We start from the raw sequence: 24,199 nt of genomic DNA on the forward strand, positions 1-24,199 counted from the left end.
TGGTTTCTAAAACGTGGTTTGCTGAGGGAGGGCTAGAGTTGGCCAGAATTACACTGTGCCTTGCCAGGGCACTCAAACCTGTCCCTCTCGCCTTTCTCATCTTGTGAGCCAAAAATCCTGTCCATCACTGCCTTAAATCCTATGTAAACATGCCATCTGCCATGGAGTTTATTTAAATCACATTAATTTAATCAAAAGCAACCTGCATTTAAAAGCTCTTATATAATTGAAATCAGAACACAAAGATGGAACTAAATATAGGATATAATTTTAGACATAGTACCTGTAAGAGAAGAGCAAAATTTTCACTCTGAATAATCTTGGAGAAGTTTTCTACAATAAATGCAATACATTTTTCTTGAAGCTGAGACGCCATGGTCAGTGCCACTTCTGTCCACTTCACTCTGGGTAAACTGATGATTAGCCTGTCACTTTCCATCAGAAGAAAAGCAGCATTCTTATCATTCTTAGATTTAAAAAAAAAATTGAAAAAGTTAGATGGTATTACTGCTCATAAAGTAACTCTCTAAGCCAATAAAATACTTTTGTTGTTGTGGGATGTTTCCTGCAAAAACAAAATTCCAGGTAGCTAATGTCTTTGTCATTAGTTTTACATATAATGTTAATTTACTCATTCATTCAGAATTATTCAAAAGGGTAAAGTTTGAGCTAGGAAGAAACCAGCTTTAAAAGGTAGCTAAAACAGGTGGGGCACGGTGGCTCATTCCTATAATCCCAGAACTTTGGGAGGCTGAGGAGGGTGGATCACTTGAGGTCAGGAGTTCAAGATTAGCCTGGCCAACATGGTGAAACCCCACTTCTACTAAAAATACAAAAATTAGCCAGGCATGGTGGTGCACAGCTGTAATCCCAGCTACTCAGGAGGCTGAGGCAGGAGAGTTGCTTGAACCCGGGAGGCAGAGGTTGCAGTGAGCCGAGATCAGACCACTGCACTCTGGCCTGGGTGACAGAGCAAGACTCCGTCTCAAAAAAAAGAAAGAAAGAAAGAAAGAAAGAAAAAAAAAAGTAGCTAAAATAAACCTGACAGCAAAGTGATAATAACTAGAAAGAAAAATTTGAGTTCCCTAAGATTATCACTACTAAGGTAATTTCTGGGCTTACAGATACCATTCATAACTGCATGGCTCCACCAGCATAGCATTCACTCTTTTCTGACTACAAAATACATGTTCTTTATGCAAATTTGGAAAGGTTAAAAATTACTTATAATTCCTAGGGATTTTCCTCCTCTTCTCTAATTAGGTAAGACTCTGCTGTTTATATTTTATTCATTTCATGATTCATTATTATACCATGGAAAAAAACATTCACAAATATTGATCTCTATGGAAAGTGGAATGACAATGCACAAATACCATGTACTCCAAGGAAAAGGAAAAAAAAGGCAACTTATAGATTACTGTATCTTATTCATGTTTTATTTCCAGTTCTTAAAGCAATACTTAGTAAATAACTATTTATTAATTAGTTACTTGATAGACTGGTAATTGAAAAACATGGCCACAAATTCCATCCACCAAGAGGTGGAATCTATTTCCTCAGTCTTGAATCTAGACTACTAGCCTTTTCACTTGCCTTAACCAACAGGGTTGATGTGCAAGTTCTAGAGCCTAGGCCTCAAGAAGGCTTGCAGCTTCAGTCTTTACCTTCTGAGAATGCCAAAAGAAGCCTGGTAAGGAAGAACATTTGGTGCAGGAGGACTAGACCCCCAGCTCAGTCCCCAGCTGAATGCAGCCGCCATAGACAAGACCAGCAGAAGAATCACCCAGTGAACTCACAGAATTGTGAGAAGTCTTTTCAAGCCGCTTAGTTTGGGCGTGGTTTGTTACACAGCAATAGATTATCATTGATAAATCTGGAAATGACTGAAATACCTAACACAGACAGCATGATGTGGACTTTACACAGCTTCTGGTTTTTTTTTTTTTTTTTTTTTAGGTCCAGAAGCACTACGTCTTCCCTGATACCATACATCTACATCAGATTCCTTTTATACACACTACGAGAAAATCTGTCGTTTTTTGTTAGAGCACTTAGTTCATTTGTAATTAATCAAACATGAACATTACTGTATGATTAATGTCTGTCTCCCTCACTAGGCTGTATGTTCAATGAGTGTAAAACTACCTCTGTTTTAGCTCACCAATGTATCCTCAGGGCCTAGTATAAAACTGGGTTATAGTAGACACTAAAATTTATTTGCTGATCTTTTAACGTGATTGGAGACAGAGTCTATCAATCAATCTCTAAGATAACAAGTTTAATCTTTCAACTTCAAAACTAAAAATTTTAACCATTTACTAATAATTCTTTTTTTTCTTTGACACAAGTCTTGCTCTGTCACCCAGGTTGGAATGTAGTGGCTTGAACATGGCTCACTGCAGCCTCAAACTCCTGAGATCAAGTGATCCTCCTGCCTCAGCCTTTCAAGTAGCTGAAACCATAGGTGCATGTTTATTTTTTTAAAAAGTATTGGCCAGGCGCGGTGGCTCACACCTGTAATTCCAGCACTTTGGGAGGCCGAGGCAGGCAGATCATGAGGTCAGGAGATTGTGACCATCCTGGCTAACACTGGCATCCTTACTAAAAATACAAAAAAAATTAGCTGGGTGTGGTGGCAGGCACCTGTAGTCCCAGCTACTTGGGAGGCTGAGGGAGAAGAATGGCGTGAACCTGGGAGGCAGAGCTTGCAGTGAACCGATATTGCACCACTACACTCCAGCCTGGGCGACAAGAGCGAGACCCCGCAGCTGGAATGCAGTGGTGCGATCTCGGCTCACTGCAACGAGGTCTTGCTGTGTCACCCAGGCTGGAGTGCAGTGGTGCGATCGCAGCTCACTGCAACCTCCACCTCCCCAGTTCAAGCCATTTTTGTGCCTCAGTCATGTGAATAGCTTGGATTACAGGTGCATGCCACCATGCCCAGCTAATTTTTTGTATTTTTAGTAGAGACGGGGTTTCACCACGTTGGTCAGGTTGGTCTGAAACTCCTGGCTTCAAGTGATCCACCCGCCTCAGCCTCCCAAAATGCTGGGATTACAGGTGTGAGCTACCATGCCCAGCTCTAAAAAAATTTTTGTAGGGCTGGAGTCTTGCCATGCTGTCCAGGCTGGTCTTGAACTCTTGGCTTCAAGTGATCCTCCCACCTCAGCCTCCCAAAGTGCTGGGATTATAAGTGTGAGCCACTGCACCCAGCCAATAATCCTTAAAAAATGTATTATATTCTTCCACTGCTTTGAGTAAAAGAAAAAAAAGTCATACTTTGCTATAATTCGTCTCATTTTTAGAACCATTGTCGTTTCCTCTTCCAGTGACTTCCTGAGTAACTGTGCAATTACTAAGTTTTAGACAATAAGCTCAATCAGTTCTACTGCAGGCACTGCTCTGGTAAGGAAGTCAAATGTAAGGTATTTAAATAAATTTGGCAGGTATCTACAAAGTGCTTACTATATACATAATGTGATGTGCTCTGACAGTAGCATTTTTAAAAAAACCACAGATATAGAGTAAAACCGTCATAATTTAGCTTGGAAAACTACTATATGGACATAGTTAAATAACATAGGTGATACATGATCTTATTCCATACTCATCTGAATATATGATAAACATTAAATGCTAGAGTACCTCGAGATTCAAAGAAAAAAAAAGTAATACTTTTAGACCAAACACTTAAATTTTAATTCAACAGTTAATACAATCACATAGTTTTAAAATTTCAAATATAGGGCAACCCACTCGGGTCCCCTTCCACGCTGTGGAAGCTTTGTCCTTTCACTCTTCACAATAAACCTTGCTACTGCTCAAAAAAAAAAAAAAAAAAAAATCAAAATGTATAAAGGACATTCTACGAAAAGTCTTCCTCTCCTCCCTGTCCCCAAACCATCCATTTTACGACCAATATTATTTTTTCCCTTATCTTTCCAGTTATTTTATGCATATACAAATAAAACATATATGTAATTTTCTGCTTATTTATCCAAATGAAGGCATTAATATGCACAGTACTCTGTATCTTCCCTTTTACACTTAGCACACATCTTGAATATTCTTCTTACCAGCATACATATTTTTTCTGTTTTAATAGCCATGTAATTGTCCATAATATAGACATATCACAAGTCATTTAACCAGTCCTGTGCTTCAAGACATTTACATTGTTTTCAGTTTTGCTATTATGTCGTAATGACTTACCTTGTATACAACATTATTTCACATATATGTGAAAATATCTACAAGATACATTTCTAGAAGTAGAATTGCTGGGTCAATACTACTTCTCTTAACCTGGATTCTGCCTAAAAATTGAGCCTGAGAAACAGGCTTATATGCAGACAGTTTATTTGTGAAGTGATCCTGGGGGATCTGAGGTGCTGGAAGAGTGCAACAGGGAAGAAAGGAAGGAAAGCCAATTCATGGGTGTATTTTCTATCTCTCTACTACTCAAAGTGGCGTCAGCTAGCCAGAGCCTGTTAGAAATACATAATCTCTGTATCCTCCCTTGACTTACTGAATTAGAATGTGCATTTAAACAAGACCCCCAAGTGTTTTGCAGATACATTAAAGTTTGAAAAGCACTAATATAGAATTCACTATTGTAGGCAACTGGGACTCAATCTTGTTGGGGACCCTCTGAAGAGCTATGAAGGACACACTTTGAATTATCCATCCAACAGACAGAACAAGGAAACATTAACCACTGGCTCTCTTCTCCCACTGGTCAAGGCTTTCCCTCAGGGATGTTAACTCTCTTTCACCTCCAGGTTTACACAGGTTCAGAATTGCTGAGCTGCAGGTATCTCATGTAGAGTAGCAGTGAAGCCTCAGGACAGAAAGTGAGAAAGATGTGTATGTGATGTGGCTGAGGGAAAGTGCTGTCAGAATCACATCCACGGGCAGCTAGATGCTGCAGCAATAGTTTGAGTACAAACATGGGCCAAGAGGCTATAAGGTGGGACACCCGGGGTATCCAAAACACTGCCAATATACAATCAATGGAGCACTGTTTTTCAAGTGGTAGACTCCTCCATTGCAACCTAGAGAAATGTATTTAGTGGTTCACAATCAGCACTAGAAAACAAAAGAAAGAAGGGGGTGGGTGGGTGAGAAAGGAAGGAGAAACATAGAAAACACCAGTACATCATATGAAATAAGGCTAAGAGATCTTTTGTGAAACTTGTGTTTCTGTCCTATATGTGTTAGTGTATTGGGTTGCAATGAAAACAACAACAAAACAAACAAAAAACATCTTTTTATTCTGGGTCACAAATAAAAAGCTTAGGAAACACAGAAAAAGGTGTGCTAATTTACGACCTTCCCAGGAATAAATCAGGATATTTATCCCATATATTCTTACTAACACAGTGAAAATTTCTTTTCGTTATTCCAAAAGACAGAAAATGGTCTGACATGGTAGTTCTCATGTCTTCTCTAATGAAGTTCAGGATCTGCTCATCAAATTAAGAGGTATCTGTATTTCCTTAGTGAACTATCTAATTCTATCCTATGTTTCGCTTTGATTTTAAAAATCAATTTGTAGAAACTCTCTATATACTAGGAAAATTAGTGTTATAAATATCATATGAAATGTTATCTGTCTTTTGACTTGGTGACAAAGAAAGATAAAAATTTAAAGTTCCTCACACTAAAATATACTTAAAAATTCTCCATGTTATACGCTAATGTAGTAGCACTTTCAAATCTCCCTTGATGACAAAGAAATACTTGATGGATCAGCGCACCTTCCATGGCACATGTGGCTGAACTGAATTAGAACTAAAGAAGGCTTAAGAAGACTGTTTGAGAAGTGACATCAGCAAGATGGCAGAATAGGAAGCCCTAAACCCTCCTTCCCCCATGAACACACTGATTCAACAATTAACAAATTGTCTTTGTGAGAAATTGAGAAGCTAGTTGAAAGGCTCCTGCACTGAGGATGAGCATGAAACCAGACACTTTGAAGCTGATAGGGAAATTTGAGACACACTCTCACCAGAATCCTACCCCTGGCACAGAGCTGTACAACTGGGAAGAAAACCACAAGCTCCCAGCTTCTCCCTGGGGACGGAAAGAGTTAGACCATGTATCAAACATCCAACTTTTCCAGGGGTTGCTTGCATGACTGATTTCTGTCTTGCAGTCTTGGAGTGCTGATGGGACCCAGCAAACTCTAGCTACCTGGGAAAGAACACAAATGGTGATTTGGGCTGGTAGTCACCTGGGGACTAGTGAGAACAGAGATGGTGATTCTGACCGAGAGTCAGCACAGTCTCTCACTCTTGCTCAGCACACAGTGAGTAGACGACAGCTTCTAGTTCCCAACATCTCCCTAGGGAGACAAAGAATTGAAATGTGTATCCAAAGCCCCAACTTTTATGAGGACTGTCCACGGAACAGGTTTCTGTCCTGCTCTTTTGGAGTGCTAATGGGACGTGGCATGTTTTAGACATCCGAGGGCCAATGAGAACAAAGAAGGCAGATGATGTTGCATGCGACTAGTTGCCAGAGCCCCTTCACTTGTCTCAGTAAAGAGTGAACAGCTGGAAAAGCCCCAAATCCCGCCTTCTACTTGGGGCAGGAAGGAGTGTAGAGGAATATCCAATGACCTAACTTTTCTGAGGGCTACCCAAGAAACTTGACTCAGAGCACTAATATGACCCAGTATACTCTAGATGCTTGGAAGCCACTACAAAGAAAGTGAGTTTGACTAGCAAGAAGGTTTGAGAGGCCCTGAACCTCTGGCTGGGCTGATTATTAAGGGTCTTCTTCCTGTCCATGAGAACTGGAAGAGGTAGCTGTTAATCTAATGTGCAGATACAAACAGAGTTAAGGAAAATGAACAAAGAAATATGTTCCAAAGAACAAAATAAATCTCCAGAAACTGGCCTAAATGAAACTGAGATATATGATTTAGCTCACAGATAATTCAATATCATCATCATAAAGATGTTCACACCAAGGTCAGGAAAATAATGCATGACAAAGTAATAATTTCAGTAAAGAGATATACAATATTTTTAAAGTGCCAAACAGAAATCATGGAGCTGAAGAATACAATTACTGAATTGAAAAATTCTTTAAAGGTGTTCGACAGCAGACTAGATCAAAGAGAAGAAAGAATAAGCAAATTCAAAGACAGGTCATTGAAATTATTATTCAGTCAGAAGAGCAAAAAGAATGAAAAATAGTAAAGAAAGTTTAAGGCACTGTGGCAAAATACACACATTACTAAAGTTCCAAAGGAGAAAGGAGAAAAACGGTCAGAAAACTTATTGAAAGAAATAATGGCTGAAAACTTCCTAAATCTGGAGAAGGAAACAGACACCCAGATCCAGGAAGCCCAAAGTACTCCCAAATAAGATGAATCCAAAGAAATCCACAGTGAGACATATAATCAAACTGCCAAAGTAAAAGCAAATTTTGAAAGCAGCAAGAAAAAAGCAACTTATGCACAGGGAATGTTTATAAGACTAAAGGCAGATTTTCCAGCAGAAAGCTTACAGGCAATAAGGGAGTGCAATGATATATTCAAAATGCTTTTTAAAAACAAACCCTTCCGACCAAGAATACTAAACCTGGCAAAACTGTCCTTCAAAAATGAGGGCAAGAAAAAGACAAAAGCTGAGAAAATTAATCACCAGTTGATCTGACTTATAAGGAGTGCTAATAGGAATTCAAGTTGAAACAAAAGTACATTAAAAAGTAACATGAGAGCATAAGAAAGTATAAAACTCATTGGTGAAGAAAAATATATAAGGCCAGGCATGGTGGCTCATGCCTGTAATCCAGGCACTTTGGGAGGCCAAGGTGGGCAGATCACTTGAGCTCAGGAGTTCGAGACCAGCCTGAGCAATACGGCAAAACCCTGTCTCTACAAAAAAATACAAAAAATTAGCTGGTTGTGGTGGCATGCACCTGCAGTCCCAGCTACTTGGGAGGCTGTGGGGTGAGAGGATTGGTTAAGCCTAGGAAGCTGAGACTGCAGTGAGCCACTGCACTCCAGCCTAGGTGACAGAGCAAGACCTTATCTCCAGGAAAAAAAGAAAAGAAAAGAAAAATACATATAAACAAACAAAGAGTAATGAGTACTGTATCACTTATGGTAGTGAATAAATCACTTAAAAAAAAAAAAGATATTGGCTGGGCACAGTGTCTCATGCCTGTAATTCCAACACTTTCAGAGGCTGATCTAGGCAGATCGCTTGACCCCAGGAGTTTGAGGCAAGCCTGGGCAACATGGCAAAACCATTTCTACAAAAATCAGCCAGGTGTGATGGCACGTGTCTGTAGTTCCAGCTACTCGGGAGGCTGAGGCAGGAGCTCAAGGCTGCAGTGAGCTGTGATCATGCCACTGCACTACAGCTTGGGTGACAGGGTGAGACCCTGTCTTAAATTTTTTTTTCATTTTTTAAGCATGGTGTTAGGTTCACAGCAAAACTGAGAGGAAAGTACAGAGATTTCCCATAAGCCCCCTGATCTCACACAACGCACAGCCTCTCCCATTATTGACATTCAACACCAGAGTGGTATATTTGTTTCAACTGAATTAATCACTTTTAATTTTTGCATATAAGTTAAAAGATAAATGTATTAAAAATAACTATAACTAAAAAGTATATTAACAAATATGTACTATAGGTAGATATAAATGGTGAAATCAGTAACAGAGTATATGTGTGGGGGGAGAAGTAAAAGTGGAGAATTTCTGTGTATGTGATTGAGCTTAAAATAGACTGTTATATCTATGAGATATTTATGTAGGCCCCATGGTAATTATAAATAAAATACATATAGAAGTTATACCAAAAAAGAGAAAAAAATTTTTTAGTATATCAATATTAAGAAAATAAAGCACAAAGGAAGACAGCAGGAGATAAAAAGAGGGACCAAAGAACTATAGGACAACAGAAAATAATAAAATGGCAATAGTAAATCCTTTCCTCTCAATAATTACTTAAAATATAAATAAACTATCCAATCAAAAGACAGAGTGGCTAAGTGGATTCAAAAACAAGATCCAATGATATACTGTTTACAAGAGACTCACTTGAGATTTAACAACACATTTAGGCTGGAAGTGAAGGAATAAAAAAAGATATTCCATACAAATGGTAATAAAAAGAGTAAGAGTGGCTATACCTTATCAACAAAATAGACTTTAAGTCAAAACTTGTCACAAGAGACAGACATTATGTAATGATAAAATAATATGCTAAAAGAAATGATAAAAGGAAGATAGGAAGATATAAAAATTATAAATATATATGCATCCTGCATCACAGTACCTAAATATATAAAGCAAGTATTAATAGATCTGAAGAGAGAGAGAGATGGCAATACAAAGATAGTAGGAACTTTCAATACACAACTTTTCAATAGTGAATACAACATGTTGGGCACAGTGGCTCATGCCTGTAATCCCAGAAACTCAGAAGGCTGAGATGGGAGGATCACTTTGGAAGAAAGTAGCCAGGATTTTAAGACCAACCTGGGCAATACAGCAAGACCCTATCCCTACCAAGAAAAAAAGCTATGGTGGCACATGCCTGTAGTTCCAGCTACTTGGGAGGCTGAGGCAGAAGGATCACTTAAGCCAAGGAGTTTGAGGCTGTAGTGAGCTATGATCATGCCACTGAACTCCAGTTTGGGAGACAAAGTGAGACTCCATCTCTGAACTAACTAACTAAAAAGAATAATGAATACATCAGACAGAAAAATCAATAAAGAAATATTGGACTTCAAAAACACTATCGACCAAATGGACCTAACATAGCTATACGGAACATTCCAACCAACGGGGGCAGAAAATACAGTCTTCTTAAACATAAACAAAATGTTCTCAAGAATATATCACAATCAGCCACAAAATAAGTCTTAACAAAATTAAGACAACTGAAATCATACCAAGCATCTTTTCTGAACACAATGGAATGAAAGTAGAAATCAACAGCAGAAGAAAAACTGAAAAATACATAAATTGTAGAAATTAACACGCTTTTGAACAACCAATGGACCAAAGAAGAAATCAAAGGATAAATTAGAAGGTATCTTGAAACAAACAAAAACAGCAACACAAAACACCAAAACTTATGGGATGCAACAAAAGCAGAACTAAGAGGAAAGTTTACAGCAATAAATGCCTACATTAAAAACAAAAAGATCTGAAAAAAAAAAAAAAGAAAACTTTACGTTATACCTCAAGGAACTAAAAAAAGAAGAAACTAAGCCTGAAGTTAGCAAACCAAGGGAAAAAATAAAGATTAGAGCAGAAATAAATAGAGGATAGAAAAACGATTTTTAAAAAATTAACAAAACTAAGAGTTGCTTTTTTGAAAAGATAAACAAAATTGACAATCCTTTAACTTTAACCATGCTAAGAAAAAAAGCAGAGAAGATGCAAATAAATATTATACAATCAAAAATGAAAGAGGAGGCATTACAATAGATGCCACACAAATTAAAATGATCATAAGGGACTGTTATAAACAATTATAAGCCAATAAAGAAGGTAACCTAGAAGAAATGGATAAATTCCTAGACACATACAACCTATTAAGGTTGAATCATGAAGAAATAGAAAATCTGAACAGACTCATAATGAGTAGGAGATTGAGCTGTAATAAAAAGTCTCCCATCAAAGAAAAGTCCAGGAACTGATGGCTTCATTGCTGAATTCTACTGATGGCTTCATTACTGAATTCTGCTAGTTAAAGGAAAGACCTAATACCAATCCTTCTCACACCCTTCCAAAAAACTGAAGAGGAGGGAATATTTCCCTCATTTTACAAGGCCAGCATTACTCTGACACCAAAGCCACATAAGAATACTACAAGAAAAGAAAAATTATATGCCAATATCCCTGATGAACATAGATGTTAAAATCCTCAACAAAGCACTGGCAAACTGAATTCAACAGTACTTAAAAAGATAATTCACCATGAACTAGTGGTATTTATTCCTATGATACAAGGATGATTCAACATATGTAAATCAATTAATGCAACCCACATCATTAACAGAATGGATAAAAGTCAAACGACTTTGGTAAATGACTGAGGTAACTGACTGAGGTAAATGCAGAAACAGTATTTGACAAGATTCAATTTGCTTTTCATGATTGAAAACTCTCAACAAGTTAGGAATAGAAGTAAATTATCTCCACATAATAGAGGCCACAAGCCCATCACTAGCATCATACCCAAGGTTTACCCAGAAAACTTTTCCTTTAAGTTAATATCTGGAGCAAGGCAAGGATGCTCATTCTCTCCACTTCTATTCTCTCCACAACATAGTACTGGAAGTCCTAACCAGAACAATCAGGTATGAAGAAGAAATAATATGGCATCCAAACTGTAAAGGAAGAAGTAAAATTGTCCCTGCTTGCAGATAACATAATCTTATGTATAGAAAACTCTAAACACTCCACCAAAAAACTGTTAAAATAAATTCAGTAAAGATGAAAGATAAAAAAATGAACATACAATAATCAGTTGCATTTCAACTAACAATTGTAATGATTGAAAAGGAAATTAGAAAAAAATCCCATTTGCAATAGCACCAAAGAGTAAAATACTTAAGAATAAACTTATCTAAGAAGGTGAAAGACTTGTATGCTAAAAACTACAAAACATTGATGAAAGAAATTAAAGAAGGCACAGCTGGGCACAGTGGCTTGTGCCTGTAACTCCAGCTACCTGGGAGGCTGAGGCAGGAGGATCACTTGAGACCAGGAGTTCAAAGTTGCAGTGAGCTATGACCATGCCACTGCATTCCAGCCTGGGCAACAGGGCAAGACCCTGTCTCATAAATAAACAGATAGATAGAAATGTTAAAAAGAAATTAAAGAAGACAAACAGAAAGACATCTAGTACTCATGGATTGGAAGACTTAATGTTGCTAAAAAGTCCATACTACACAAAGTGATCTATGAATACAATGCAATCTCTATTAAAATTTTGATTGCTTTTTTTATAGAAATAGAAAACACAAATCTAAAATTCATATGGAACCACGAAAAACCCCGAATAGCCCAATTAATCTTAAGAAAGAAGGAAAAAGTTGGAGTGACTTTGAGTTTCTGATTTCAAAATATATAACAAAGCTGTAGTAACTAAAACAGTGTGATTACTGGCCTAAAGACAGACATAGAGATCAATGGAACAGAACAGAGAGCCCAGAAATACATCCGCATACATACAACTGCTCTTTAGTAAAGGTGCCAAGAATACACAATGGGTCAAGAAAGTCTCTTCAACAAATGGTGCTGGGAAAACTGGATATCCATAAGCAAAAGAATACAATTTGATCCTTATCGTACAACATACACAAAAATCAACTCAAAATGGATTTAAGACTTCTAACTTACGACCTGAAACTCTAAAACTCCTAGAAGAAAACACAGGGGAAAGCTTCATGACATTGGTCTTGGTAATGATTTCACAGATATGATACCAAAAGGACAAGCAACGAAAGCAAACATAAACTAGTGAAACTATATCAAATTAAAAAGTCTCCATACAGCAAAGGAAACAAGACATCGAAAAAATCTACAGAATGGGGAAAAATACTGCACACCATACATGTCATAAGGGGCTAATTCCAAAATATATAAGAACTCCTACAATTTAATAGCAAAAATCTGGTAACACAATTAAAAATTGGCTGAAGATTTGAATACATATTTCTCCAAAGATGACATACAAATGGCCAACAGGTATATGAAAAGATGTTCTGTGTCATTAATCATCAGGAAAAGGCAAATTAAAACCACAAGGGGATGTCACCGCACATCTGTTTAGATGGCTATTATCAAAAAAATAAAAAATAACACATCTTGGTGAGGATGTGGAGAATAGGGAGCACTTGTACACCACTGGCAGGAATGCAAAATGGTGCAGCTGCTATGTAGAACAGTATGGAGGTTCCTCAAAAAATTAAAAATAGAACTACTATATGATCCAAAAATCCTACTTCTAGGTATTTGTGTTGGCCTGTTTGCATTGCTACGAAAGGAATACTGCAGGCTGAGCAATTTATAAAGAAAAGAGGTTTATTAGCTCATGGTCCTGCAGGCTGTATAAGCATGGCATCCACATCTGTTCAGCTTCTGATGACGGCCTCAGGAAGCTTACAATCATGTTGGAAGGTAATGCGGGAGCAGGCACATCACATGGTGAGAGAGGGAGTAAGAGACAGAGTGGGGAGATACCAGGCTCCTTTTTAAACAACCAGGTCTCACCTGAACTACTAGAGTGAGAACTCACTCATCACCATGGGGATGGCACCAAACCATTCATAAGGGATCTGCCCCCATGACTCAAATCCCTCCCAAGCCCCACCTCCAACACTGGAGATTACATTTCAACATGAGACTTGGAGAGGACAAACATTCAAAACACATCAGCATTCATTCAAAAGAACTGAAATCAGGATTCCAAAGAAATATTAGCACTACCATGTTCACTGCAGCACTATTTACAATAGTCGACATGTGAAAGCAACCTAAATGTCCACTAGTGGATGAATGGATAAAGAAAATGTGGTGTATACATATAGCAGAATATTATTCATTCTTTAAAAAGAAGGAAATTCTGTAATATGTGACCACATGGATGAATGTTGAGGACATTATCCTAAGTGAAATAGGCCGGTCACAGAAAAGGCAAATACTGTATGATTCCATTACAAGTCAAACTCATAGAATCAGAGAACGGAATGGTGGTTGCCAGGAGCTGGGGAATGGGAAAATAGGGAGTTGCTATCACTGGGCATTAAGTTTCAGTTACGAAAGATGAGAGATCTGATGTTCAACTGTGTGCCTATAATTGACAATACTGTACTGTACGCTTAAAAATTTGTTAACAGCATAGATACCATGTTAAGTATTCTTTCCAAAATAAAATAAGGATGAATAAGAAAATATATAGAAAGTAATATTAACGAACTAGAATTGCCAGATATAATTCATATATAAATTACTTCCCACAGGTAAAAGCCACATTAATAAGAATTGGTCAGAAGTAATGCTTTGTGAGATCTGCAAACACACAAGAAATTTTTTTAAATGCAATTCATTTTTTAAGTTAGTTTCAAATGTGTAAAAACATAACAATTTGGAACTATGTTTAAAAATAACACTATTAATATTGCATGTACATATTATAAGATTTTCTAAAAGGTCAATCTGGGGTTATTACTAAAAAAAAAAAAAAAGACTGCTTGCTCTTTCAGATTACAGGGATTACAGGCATGTACCACCACGCCCAGCTAATTTTTTGTATTTTTAGTAGAGATGGGGTTTCACCATGTTGGCCAGGTTGGTCTCAAACTCCTGACCTCAGGTGATCCACCTGCCTTGTCCTCCTAAAGTGCTGGGATTACAGGCAGGAGCCACTGCGCCCAGCCTTACATTTACTTTTTGTAGTGGTATCTCAACAGCTGATATCCTACACGTGTTTTCTCAGTTAGATTTCGACGTATCTTCTATGTAACCCAGTCTGATGTTATCCTTCAGGGTTCACGGGACCACTAGGAGGTATTTAGATATACATAAGAGGTCCGTGAATAATGTCATTTTGTTTACTGTTGTTTCATTATAATGTTGATAAGGGAAAAAAGGATTCCTGGTCAGGCCATTGTCTGTGGGTAACAAACTTCGAATTTTGAGAAAATTAAAATACTCTTTCTGGGTAACATACTTCGAATTTTGAGAAAATTAAAATACTCTATTTTCCATCAATAAAGTTAAACATATTTTACTTATATAATAGAATATGACAAATATGTTAAATTAGTATTTCTTAAAACCTGATTATCCACAAAGAAAGACAAATTTTGAGAATAATCACTATGATGCCAGAGGCTATTGATCAAACTGGATGTTTGGCTGTTCTGATGTTTATCTTTTCATCTGTCTTGAAAGAAAAAGTCAAGTATTCACCACAAAGTTTACAAGGACCTAATTAGAGCCATAAAATTAAAATAAAAGAGTATAGCATTGGGAGAGGCATAGTTTGATGGGCTTATTCTTCAATTAAAATCATATATCTACCACTTGTTTAAAAAAAAAAATCAAACTCGTTAAAAAGATACTCAGCTAAAATCCCTCCCAATCTATCTTTAGCCTGTCCCCAGACTCATCTTCTCTCATTCTAGTTACAGCAGAATACTGACACTACCTAGACTCCACATCCCTGGTCACATTTTTAGTCTTTCAGGAATGCCCTAACCTACTTATTTTAAAATTGTCCTCTAACCAGGTTCATTTCAAATTAATTCTCTCATTATTTCAGTCAGATTTAACCTGTGTGATCCTATGTATACACCTGAATTCTAAGTTATACAATTCACTTGCTTACCTATTTGACAATATATACTGAGTGCTAACATGTGCTAGGCACTGTTCTAAGGCTGAGGCTACAATGGTAAAGATTTGACATGTAACTTAATGCTTGTACTCATCATGGTCTACCTTGTATTTTTCTTAGTTGTTTAAATGCCTATTTTTCCACAAATTTGTGAGTTTCTTGAAGTCAAGTCCCACACATTTAAAAAAAAAAAAAAAAAGCTTTGCTCACATGGAGTACTTATCGTATTATATTTAGAATGGTAGCAATTGGTTTTAAGACTAGGTTTTGTCTTTTATTGTCTTGGGAACTTGAACAAGGCACTTAACTCTTTGATTCTCTATTCTCATATGTGAAGTAGAGACAACAGTACCTGTCTTATGCTAAATTTCACAAAAAAAAGGATTTTGTGGAGCTCTATAAGTCTAAAAAAATCCACTAAATATTGGTACTGAGCAGATAAAGAAAATGTGGTACATATGTACTACATGTAATACTACTGAGTCATAAAAAGGAATGAAATAATGTCTTTTGCAGCAAGACATTGGATGGAGCTGGAGGCCATTATTCTAAATAATTCACGAATGGAAAACCAAATACTGTATTTATTCCATTCACTTATAAGTGGGAGCTAAGTCATGAGAATGCAAAAACATACACAGTGAGAAAATGAACTTTGGGGATTCAGGGAGGGGAGAAGGTTGGAAAAGGTGTGAGGCATAGAAGATTATATATTGGGTACAGTGTACATTGTTTAGGTGACAAGTACACTAAAATCTCAGACTTCACCTCTAAAGAACTCACCTATGTAACCAAAAACTGCATGTACCCCAAAAACTATTGAAAAAAAAATCATTTAAAAAAATACCAGTACTACTACTACATTAGTAAATGAACCTGCCTCTTCTATTGAACTAAACTATGGCTGGGCCAATAATTTGTTAACTATTCACTGACCAACAAACTAATGTAAAACAGTAAGCAACAATACAACACAGTCCTTCATTAGCTAAAACACAGAATTACATTTACTTTTTTTTTTTTTTTTTTTGAGACACAGTTTCGCTCTTGTTGCCTAGGCTGGAGTGCAATGGCATGATCCCAGCTTACTGCAACCTCTGCCTCCTGAGTTCAAGTGATTCTCCTGCCTCAGCCTTCCGAGTAGGTGGGATTGCAGGCATGTACCACCACGCCCAGTTAATTTTTTGTATTTTTAGTAGAGATGGGGTTTCACCATGTTGGCCAGGTTGGTCTCAAACTCCTGACCTCAGGTGATCCACCTGCCTTGTCCTCCTAAAGTGCTGGGATTACAGGCAGGAGCCACTGCGCCCAGCCTTACATTTACTTTTTGTAGTGGTATCTCAACAGCTGATATCCTACACGTGTTTTCTCAGTTAGATTTCGACGTATCTTCTATGTAACCCAGTCTGATGTTATCCTTCAGGGTTCACGGGACCACTAGGAGGTATTTAGATATACATAAGAGGTCCGTGAATAATGTCATTTTGTTTACTGTTGTTTCATTATAATATTGATAAGGGAAAAAAGGATTCCTGGCCAGGCCATTGTCTGTGTAGAGTTTTCATGTTTTAACCATGCCTGCATGGGTTTTCTCTGGACACTCCAGTTTCCTCTCACATCCCAAAGATGTGTACATTAGCTGAACTGGCGTCTCTACAATGTCCCAGTATAAGTGAGTGTTCTGTGCTGTGAGTACACCCTGCGCTGGAATGGCATCCTGTCCAGGTTTGGTTCCAACCTTGGGCCTTTAGCTGCAAGGACAGGTTCCAGCCACCCACAACTGAAACCAGAAAAAGCATGTTGGAAAATGAATGAATACAAATTATTGTAAAGTAAAAATTCATAAAGCATATGGTGATCATACAAATATAAGACAATAAGCGATGCAGTATAAAAACACTCAATGAGCCTGCCATATTTGTGACTGCTTTGGAACTGCATATAGTAGGAGGTGTTCTTTACAATTTTTGCTTTGCAAACATTTATTCCTTGATTTAACCCACCATTGCTACTACTGCCACTCACGGATTCACCAAAAACTGGGTAAATAATTACCTTGTTTTTATTAATATTTCTGAAATGTATGTATAGCTCACATTTACTTCAATGTTCAATATAAGAAGTGTCTTAGGTCTTTACTAGAAGGCTGATGATCTTTTTGTGACCAGAAATATGCCATAGGAACTTAACTCTTGTTCATATCCATTAGTCTATATACAGTAAAATTAGTTTTGCTATACATTGTTTTGCTTAAAGTTAAATTAGATTCCAAGATTCTAAGATTCCAAGGACCCATCAATGACATCAAGTGCAGACTTATTGAATAAAGAAATCTGTTACAGGGAGTTGACCTTACACAATTGTAGGAGCCGCTTAAACAGCCTTTGTATCTGATGGTGTAGTTTGAATTCCACAGGGCAGGCAGTTGAGAAGAGGAAAGATGTAATGTTGGGGAGAGTGAGAACAAACTGACACCCAAGAGCATCAGCTGGTTGACAAGGATGGACTCACATCAGTCTTACTGCCTCCAACCTGGATGCAATGGGTATCCTGCAGGAGATGCTGGTGCCTTTCATTATGGAGCTAGACATATACTGGCACGGGGTAAGAGAAGCTGAAGGAGGATATAGGGCAAGGAAGAACAGTTACAGACCTGACTGCAGTGAGCCAGTAAATAACTTTCCTAGCGTAAATGAACACTGCAGTAGTGTTCCAACCTTCCTAGTATAAAAGCCAAAAACAGCTGCTGTTTCACTCTCATCCTCCAAATTTCACACAAAATTGTCTCTTTTGGCCACTCTAACTAGAAACATACAAGAAGGAAATTCTGTGAAGTGTAGTTGACCCTAGTGAAACTAACATATTACACAGTCAACATCTTGTCAACCTGGCATCTCAACCATACACATCTCTTAAAACCATACTTAGTTCTCAAATGGAGAAAATAACAGTCATGCTTCCACCTAACATGATATAACTATCCCTCCACAGAACAAACATCCTAACCCCTTCCTTCTAAAAGACAGGATATGAGTTCCTTTTTTTTGTTTTCAGGGGATGTTCATTCTCCTTCAATCTGATTCACAGTTTTATTTGATATTTTGTAACTTAAATATGTAGATACAAAGTTAACTATTATTAACATGTCTTATATTAGATGATGCGGAATGAGACAGTAGGAGAAACAAAAATATTTGATTAATATATAGACAAACATGTATTAAGAAGGAATATGAACGTTTGTATCAGTACTGCAGTGTTCACTTCTGTAATTCCTCACATAGCTGTAGCTGTTATTTTTACATATCTTTTTCTACTAACCACTCCATATTCCCTTTGCCCTCAGCAAGTACTTCACTATTCATAGTTTCTTATCTGGAAGGGTGGCCCAAACTTTATTCTCAAAAAATCGGGGCCATCATCAGCACTGCCTAACTTGGGTTCTTATAGCTTTCTATTGATTTTACTCATAGAACCTATGAGTACTGCATTCCAGACGTACTCTACATTACCCACACTGTGTAGTAGCAACTCAATTTCCTCGATAGGCTCAATCTATCAATAATTCCCCTTCTTTGCCTGTGGGTTTACAGTGGCCATAGGAGGGCAGTCTCAACTTCCAGTTCAACAGAATCATTACTTGTGTCCCCACATGGAAGCATTCTTCTTTTGGGGATTAAGACTTATAAATCAGCAGAGCCTAAAGTTGGGAGGATAGGAAGCAAAAATTTTGCTACTGAATCACTAGGAGTAATTGTGTGTGGTGCCACACCTATTTCCAAACTGTGGTTTTTAGGCCCGTGAATCCTCGCTAGAGGAGAAATAGCAGCATAAATCAAAATCTGATTTAGAGCATGTATTGCATCCTGGAGGATACTGCCCCAGCCCCACAGGGCATTGCCACCTAGCTGGCACTGTAACTGAGTTTTCAAAGGCCTTTCCTACCTACTATCAACCCAGCTGCTTCAGGATGACTGGGATCTTTCTAAGACCAGTGAATTCCACAAGCAAGGCCCAACCAATTTCCATACTTCATTAGCTGGTAAGTGAGTTCCTTATTCAGAAGTGATGCTGTGTGGAATATCATGGTAATGGATAAGGCATTCTGTAAGTTCATGGATAGTGGTTTCAGCAGAAACATTATGAGCAAGGGAGGCAAATCGCTATCCAGAGCAATGTTTTTTCCAGTGAGAACAAAGCACTGCCTTTTACAGGATGGAACTGATCCAACGTAATCAACCTGCCACCAGGTAGATGGCTGATTCCCTTGAAGAATGGTACCACTGAGAGTTTCACTGTTGTACCCAGATCCACCTGGGTGAGTGGGTTGATATTACTGAACCAATGCATAAGCCTTTCTCTGTGGCACCATATCTGCTTTGTTCATGAATCAATATACACATCCTGGTGGTTCTGCTTCTCAGTTTGAACCCTGACAGATGAGCTGGGTATGGAGAGTGGTTTCAAAGGAACTGAATCTTAGGATTAGGTTATCTGAATTGGTTCACGCTTCTTGCTTTTATAATATTTTACATTTATATTTCAATCACTGTAAGTACTATACAAAACTGAATAAACTTTTTAATGGCACACACACAAAAGAGTATTCAGGTTATACTTACTAAGGACTGAATCAACATATTAAGACAACTTTTCTGAATCTCAGGAGGTATATTTGCAAAGCTTCTCTCAGACCAAAACCTTGCAAAATGCTTTACAATCCACCTGTTAAAATCAAAGAATACCAAGTTAAAGAAATTAAAATGTTTTTCATTATAATAGTCAATATTTTGGTTTCAATTACATAACTGTACATATATATATGACCTGATTAATACTATTGATTTTATGAACTCTAAAATGGACTTTATATTCTCTTTCCTGTAAACAAGTATTTTAAACCCATGTGCAGAGATTTTAACATAATTAACCGTGGCTCAGCTAAGATAAAATGATCCTAAGTATCTTCAGTAATATCTACATTATTACTCTATTTAGTGGTGAAACTAGTACAGCACTAAGCTACTTACTTACATTGTGTCCAAGAAAACAGGCCAACTCTAAAGTTCCCCACAAAATTAGAAGAATAGAAAAACAAAATCCCTAAAATTAATAGTATTAGCACTACTTAACTTACTTCATGCAGTCAGCAAAAAGACTTTCCACTCCAACTGAATGAGCAATAATCAGGCATTCTAGTACAGACGTCAATGTTCTGGGAACAGGCTAAAATTGATGGAAAACACAACATTTATTCTTTTTCAATTTACAGAGGCTAAAAATATTTGGTTCATAAAGATAATCCAATTTATATACCTAAACTGCAGAACACATACAACTCAAAATCTGATAAATTCAAAATTTATTTTCTATATTTAACCCTTTATCTGAAATTAACTTCTGCTGGTACTGAGGCTACAAATAAGCTCTAGTCAGAGTCTATTTTTTTCCTTAAAAACACCTTTCTATACAAAAACTTAAACATGAATGTTTATAGCAGCTTTCTTCATAACTGCCCAAACTTGGAAGTAACCATGTTGTCCTTTACTAGATGAATGGATAAATAAACTGTAGTACATTTGTGCAATGAAATATTCAGCTCTAAAAAGAAATGCGCTATCAAGCCATGAAAAGACATGGGGGAATCTTAAATGCATATTACTAAGTGGAAGAAGCCAATCTGAAAATACTATATGATTGCAACTATATTACACCCTGGAAAAAACAAAACTACAGAGACAGTAAAAAGGTCAGTGGTTGCTGGGGGTTAATGGGGAGGGAAGGATGAGCACTCAGAGCATAGAGGATTTCTGGGCACTGAAAACACTCCTTATGATACTATAATGGTAGATACATGCCATTATACACGTGTATAAACCCATAAAATGTACAACACCAATAGCGAACTCTATTGCAAACCATGAATTTTGGACAATAATGTGTAATTGTATGCTCATCAGTTGTAACAAATGTACCGCTCCAGTGGGCGATGTTGACAATGGGGGAAGCTATGCATGTGTAGAAGGAAGTGGGTATGTAGGATATCTCTGTATCTTCCTCTCAATTTTGCTGTGAACCTAAAAATGCTCTAAGTTTTTTTTGTTAAAAAGTCTGTAATTCCTTTAAAACTAAGTGTCACTAACAACTTTCAATTTTATGGCATATCATTTGAACTCTTTTGGCTGCCAGAATGCACACAATTTTTATTCTAATTTATTTTAGGTTAAATATCTTTTTTAAAGCAAAAGTGGTATAATAATTTCTAGCACATCACATTGCAATACAACAACATGGTCTAATCTGCTTCCTAACATATAAATACAAATTAAAGTAATTGTGCAATGAGATGCCCTATATTGATCTCAGATAAAAAGAATTTAGTTAGATCATAATTACATATATATATACACACACATATATATATATATATATATATATATTTTTTTTTTTTTTTTTTTGAGACTGAGTCTGGCTCTGTCGCCCAGGCTGGAGTGCAGTGGCCGGATCTCAGCTCACTGCAAGCTCCGCCTCCCGGGTTTACGCCATTCTCCTGCCTCAGCCTCCGGAGTAGCTGGGACCACAGGTGCCCGCCAACTCACCCGGCTAGTTTTTTGTATTTTTTAGTAGAGACGGGGTTTCACCATGTTAGCCAGGATGCTCTCGATCTCCTGACCTTGTGATCCGCCCGTCTCAGCCTCCCAAAGTGCTGGGATTACAGGCTTGAGCCACCGCGCCCGGCTTATATACATATTTTTTTGAGACAGAGTCTCACTCTGTCGCCCAGGCTGGAGTGCGGTGGCGTGATCTCGGCTCACTGCAACCTCCCTCAGGTTCAAGAGATTCTCCTGCCTCAGTCTCCTGAGTACCTGGGATTACAGGCATGTGCCACTACACCTGGCTAATTTTGTATTTTTAGTAGAGACGGGTTTCTTCATGTTGATCAGGCTGGTCTCGACCTCCCGATCTCAGGTGATCCACCCATTTCAGCCTCCCAAAGTGCTGGGATTACAGGTGGGAGCCACCGCGCCTGGCCACATAATGTATTTTTTAAAAGTGCATATACAGAAATAATAAATGAGAACAAATAAAAGGTAGATACAAGTAGGGAAAACAACTCACTTCTCCTGTTGTTACATATCTTTGCTATGTATTGCCCATGCAATGTATTTTCATGTTTTGGACGTTTCTAAGCACATTTATTTCTCAATTAGGTTGAAGAGTTTAATTTCTTTTTATACACTTAATAAAGAACATCAAACAGCTAATTTGTATATCTAGTCTCTAAATGTGTACTTCTGAAGATCTGCTCTCTGAGAGAAGAGCAAAATCTTCTTTGGAAATGTCTCCAGCATAGTCCTTCTGGTAAGGTCAGTGATTTCCAATTCTTTATTTATGAATTACTATTAATTTGATTTTCTAACACCCCTCTGCTAAAAGTGTTATATTAGTATTAAAAAAATTGAACGTAGGCCAGGTGCAGTGGCTCATACCTGTAATCCCAACACTATGGAATATTGAGGCAAGGTGGATTACATGAGGTCAGGAGTTCGAGGCCAGCCTGGCCAACATGACAAAACCCCAAATCTACCAAAACTACAAAAATTAGCCAGGTGTGGTGGTGCATGCCTGTAATCCCAGCTACTTAGGAGGCTGAGCAGGAAAATCACTTGAACCTGGGAGGCAGGTGGAGGTTGCAGTGAGCTGAGATCCCACCACTTGACTCCAGCCTGGGTGACTGAATGAGTGAGACTCATCTCAAAAAAAAACAATAAAAAAAAGAAATTGAATGCAAATCTTTCGCTTTGCATATTAACAATTTAAACAATTAAGATCCTTTTGAGATAACTGGAGATACTTTAAGTTATATAAAATATCTGTGTGTGTGTGTGTGTGTGTATATTTTGTTTGTTTTTGTTTTTGTTTTGAGATAGGGTTTGGCTCTGTCACCCAGGCTGGAATGCAGTGGTGTGACCATGGCTCACTGCAGCCTCGAACTCCTGGGCTCAAGTGATCCTCCCACCTCAGCCTCCTGAGTAGCTGGGACCACAGGCACATCCTACCATGCCTGGCTAATTTTTTAAAAAAATTTTGTAGAGACAGGATCTCCTTCTGTTGCCCATGCTAGTCATAAACTCTTGGGCTCAAGCAATCCTCCTACCTTGGCCTCCCAAAGTGCTGGGATTATAGACATGAGCCTCCACACCTGGCCTAAAGTATATTTTTAATTGGTGACAAAAAAAAAAAAGTAAAGCCTACCAAAATCCTATAAATGAAGTCAAAAATGTTTAATTGTGTAAAAGACAGGATTGTGAAGCTAATGAAATTATTGAAGCTAGCTTGCTAGGAGTTCTGGGACCAGTTGTCCATCACATTATACCCATATTTGTATTACTGTGTAACATTATTTTAAGTTTATGATATTTAAGTCACAGCCAAAAATATGCATAACTAAGAACTAAGGCTGGGCGCAGTGGCTCACTCCTGTAATCTCAGCACTTTGGGAGGCCAAGGCGGGTGCATCACCTGAGGTCAGGAGTTCGAGACCCACATGGTGAAACCCCGTCTCTACTAAAAATACAAAAATTAGCCAGGCGTAGTGGCATGCATCTGTAGTCCCAGCTACTGGGGAGGCTGAGGCAGGAGAATCGCTTGAACCTGGGAGGCGGAGGTTACAGTGAGCTGAGATCGCACCACTGTACTCCAGCCTGGCTGACAGAGTGAGACTCCATCACAAAGAAAAAAAAAGGACTAAAAGTTCAAAATTATATCTATTCAAAAGCATATTTATAAAAATATACATTAAGAAATATAAA

The 24,199-nt window shown here is 37.8% G+C and overlaps 1 protein-coding gene across 1 annotated transcript in view; it reads right to left on the minus strand.

The window, feature by feature from the left end:
• The window catches only part of BTBD8 (BTB domain containing 8), a 98,318-nt gene that overhangs the window by 17,543 nt on the left and 56,576 nt on the right, over positions 1 to 24,199 (minus strand). The window contains exons 8-10 of the mRNA XM_015144794.3: positions 20,524 to 20,612; positions 20,009 to 20,111; positions 284 to 466 (exon numbers count right to left, since the gene is read on the minus strand). Coding sequence (XP_015000280.2) covers positions 284 to 466; positions 20,009 to 20,111; positions 20,524 to 20,612 — 375 coding nt within the window. The remainder of the gene's footprint in view (positions 1 to 283; positions 467 to 20,008; positions 20,112 to 20,523; positions 20,613 to 24,199) is intronic.

Source organism: Macaca mulatta, chromosome 1, assembly GCF_049350105.2.
Source record: "Macaca mulatta isolate MMU2019108-1 chromosome 1, T2T-MMU8v2.0, whole genome shotgun sequence".
NCBI classification, from domain to species: Eukaryota; Metazoa; Chordata; class Mammalia; order Primates; family Cercopithecidae; genus Macaca; species Macaca mulatta.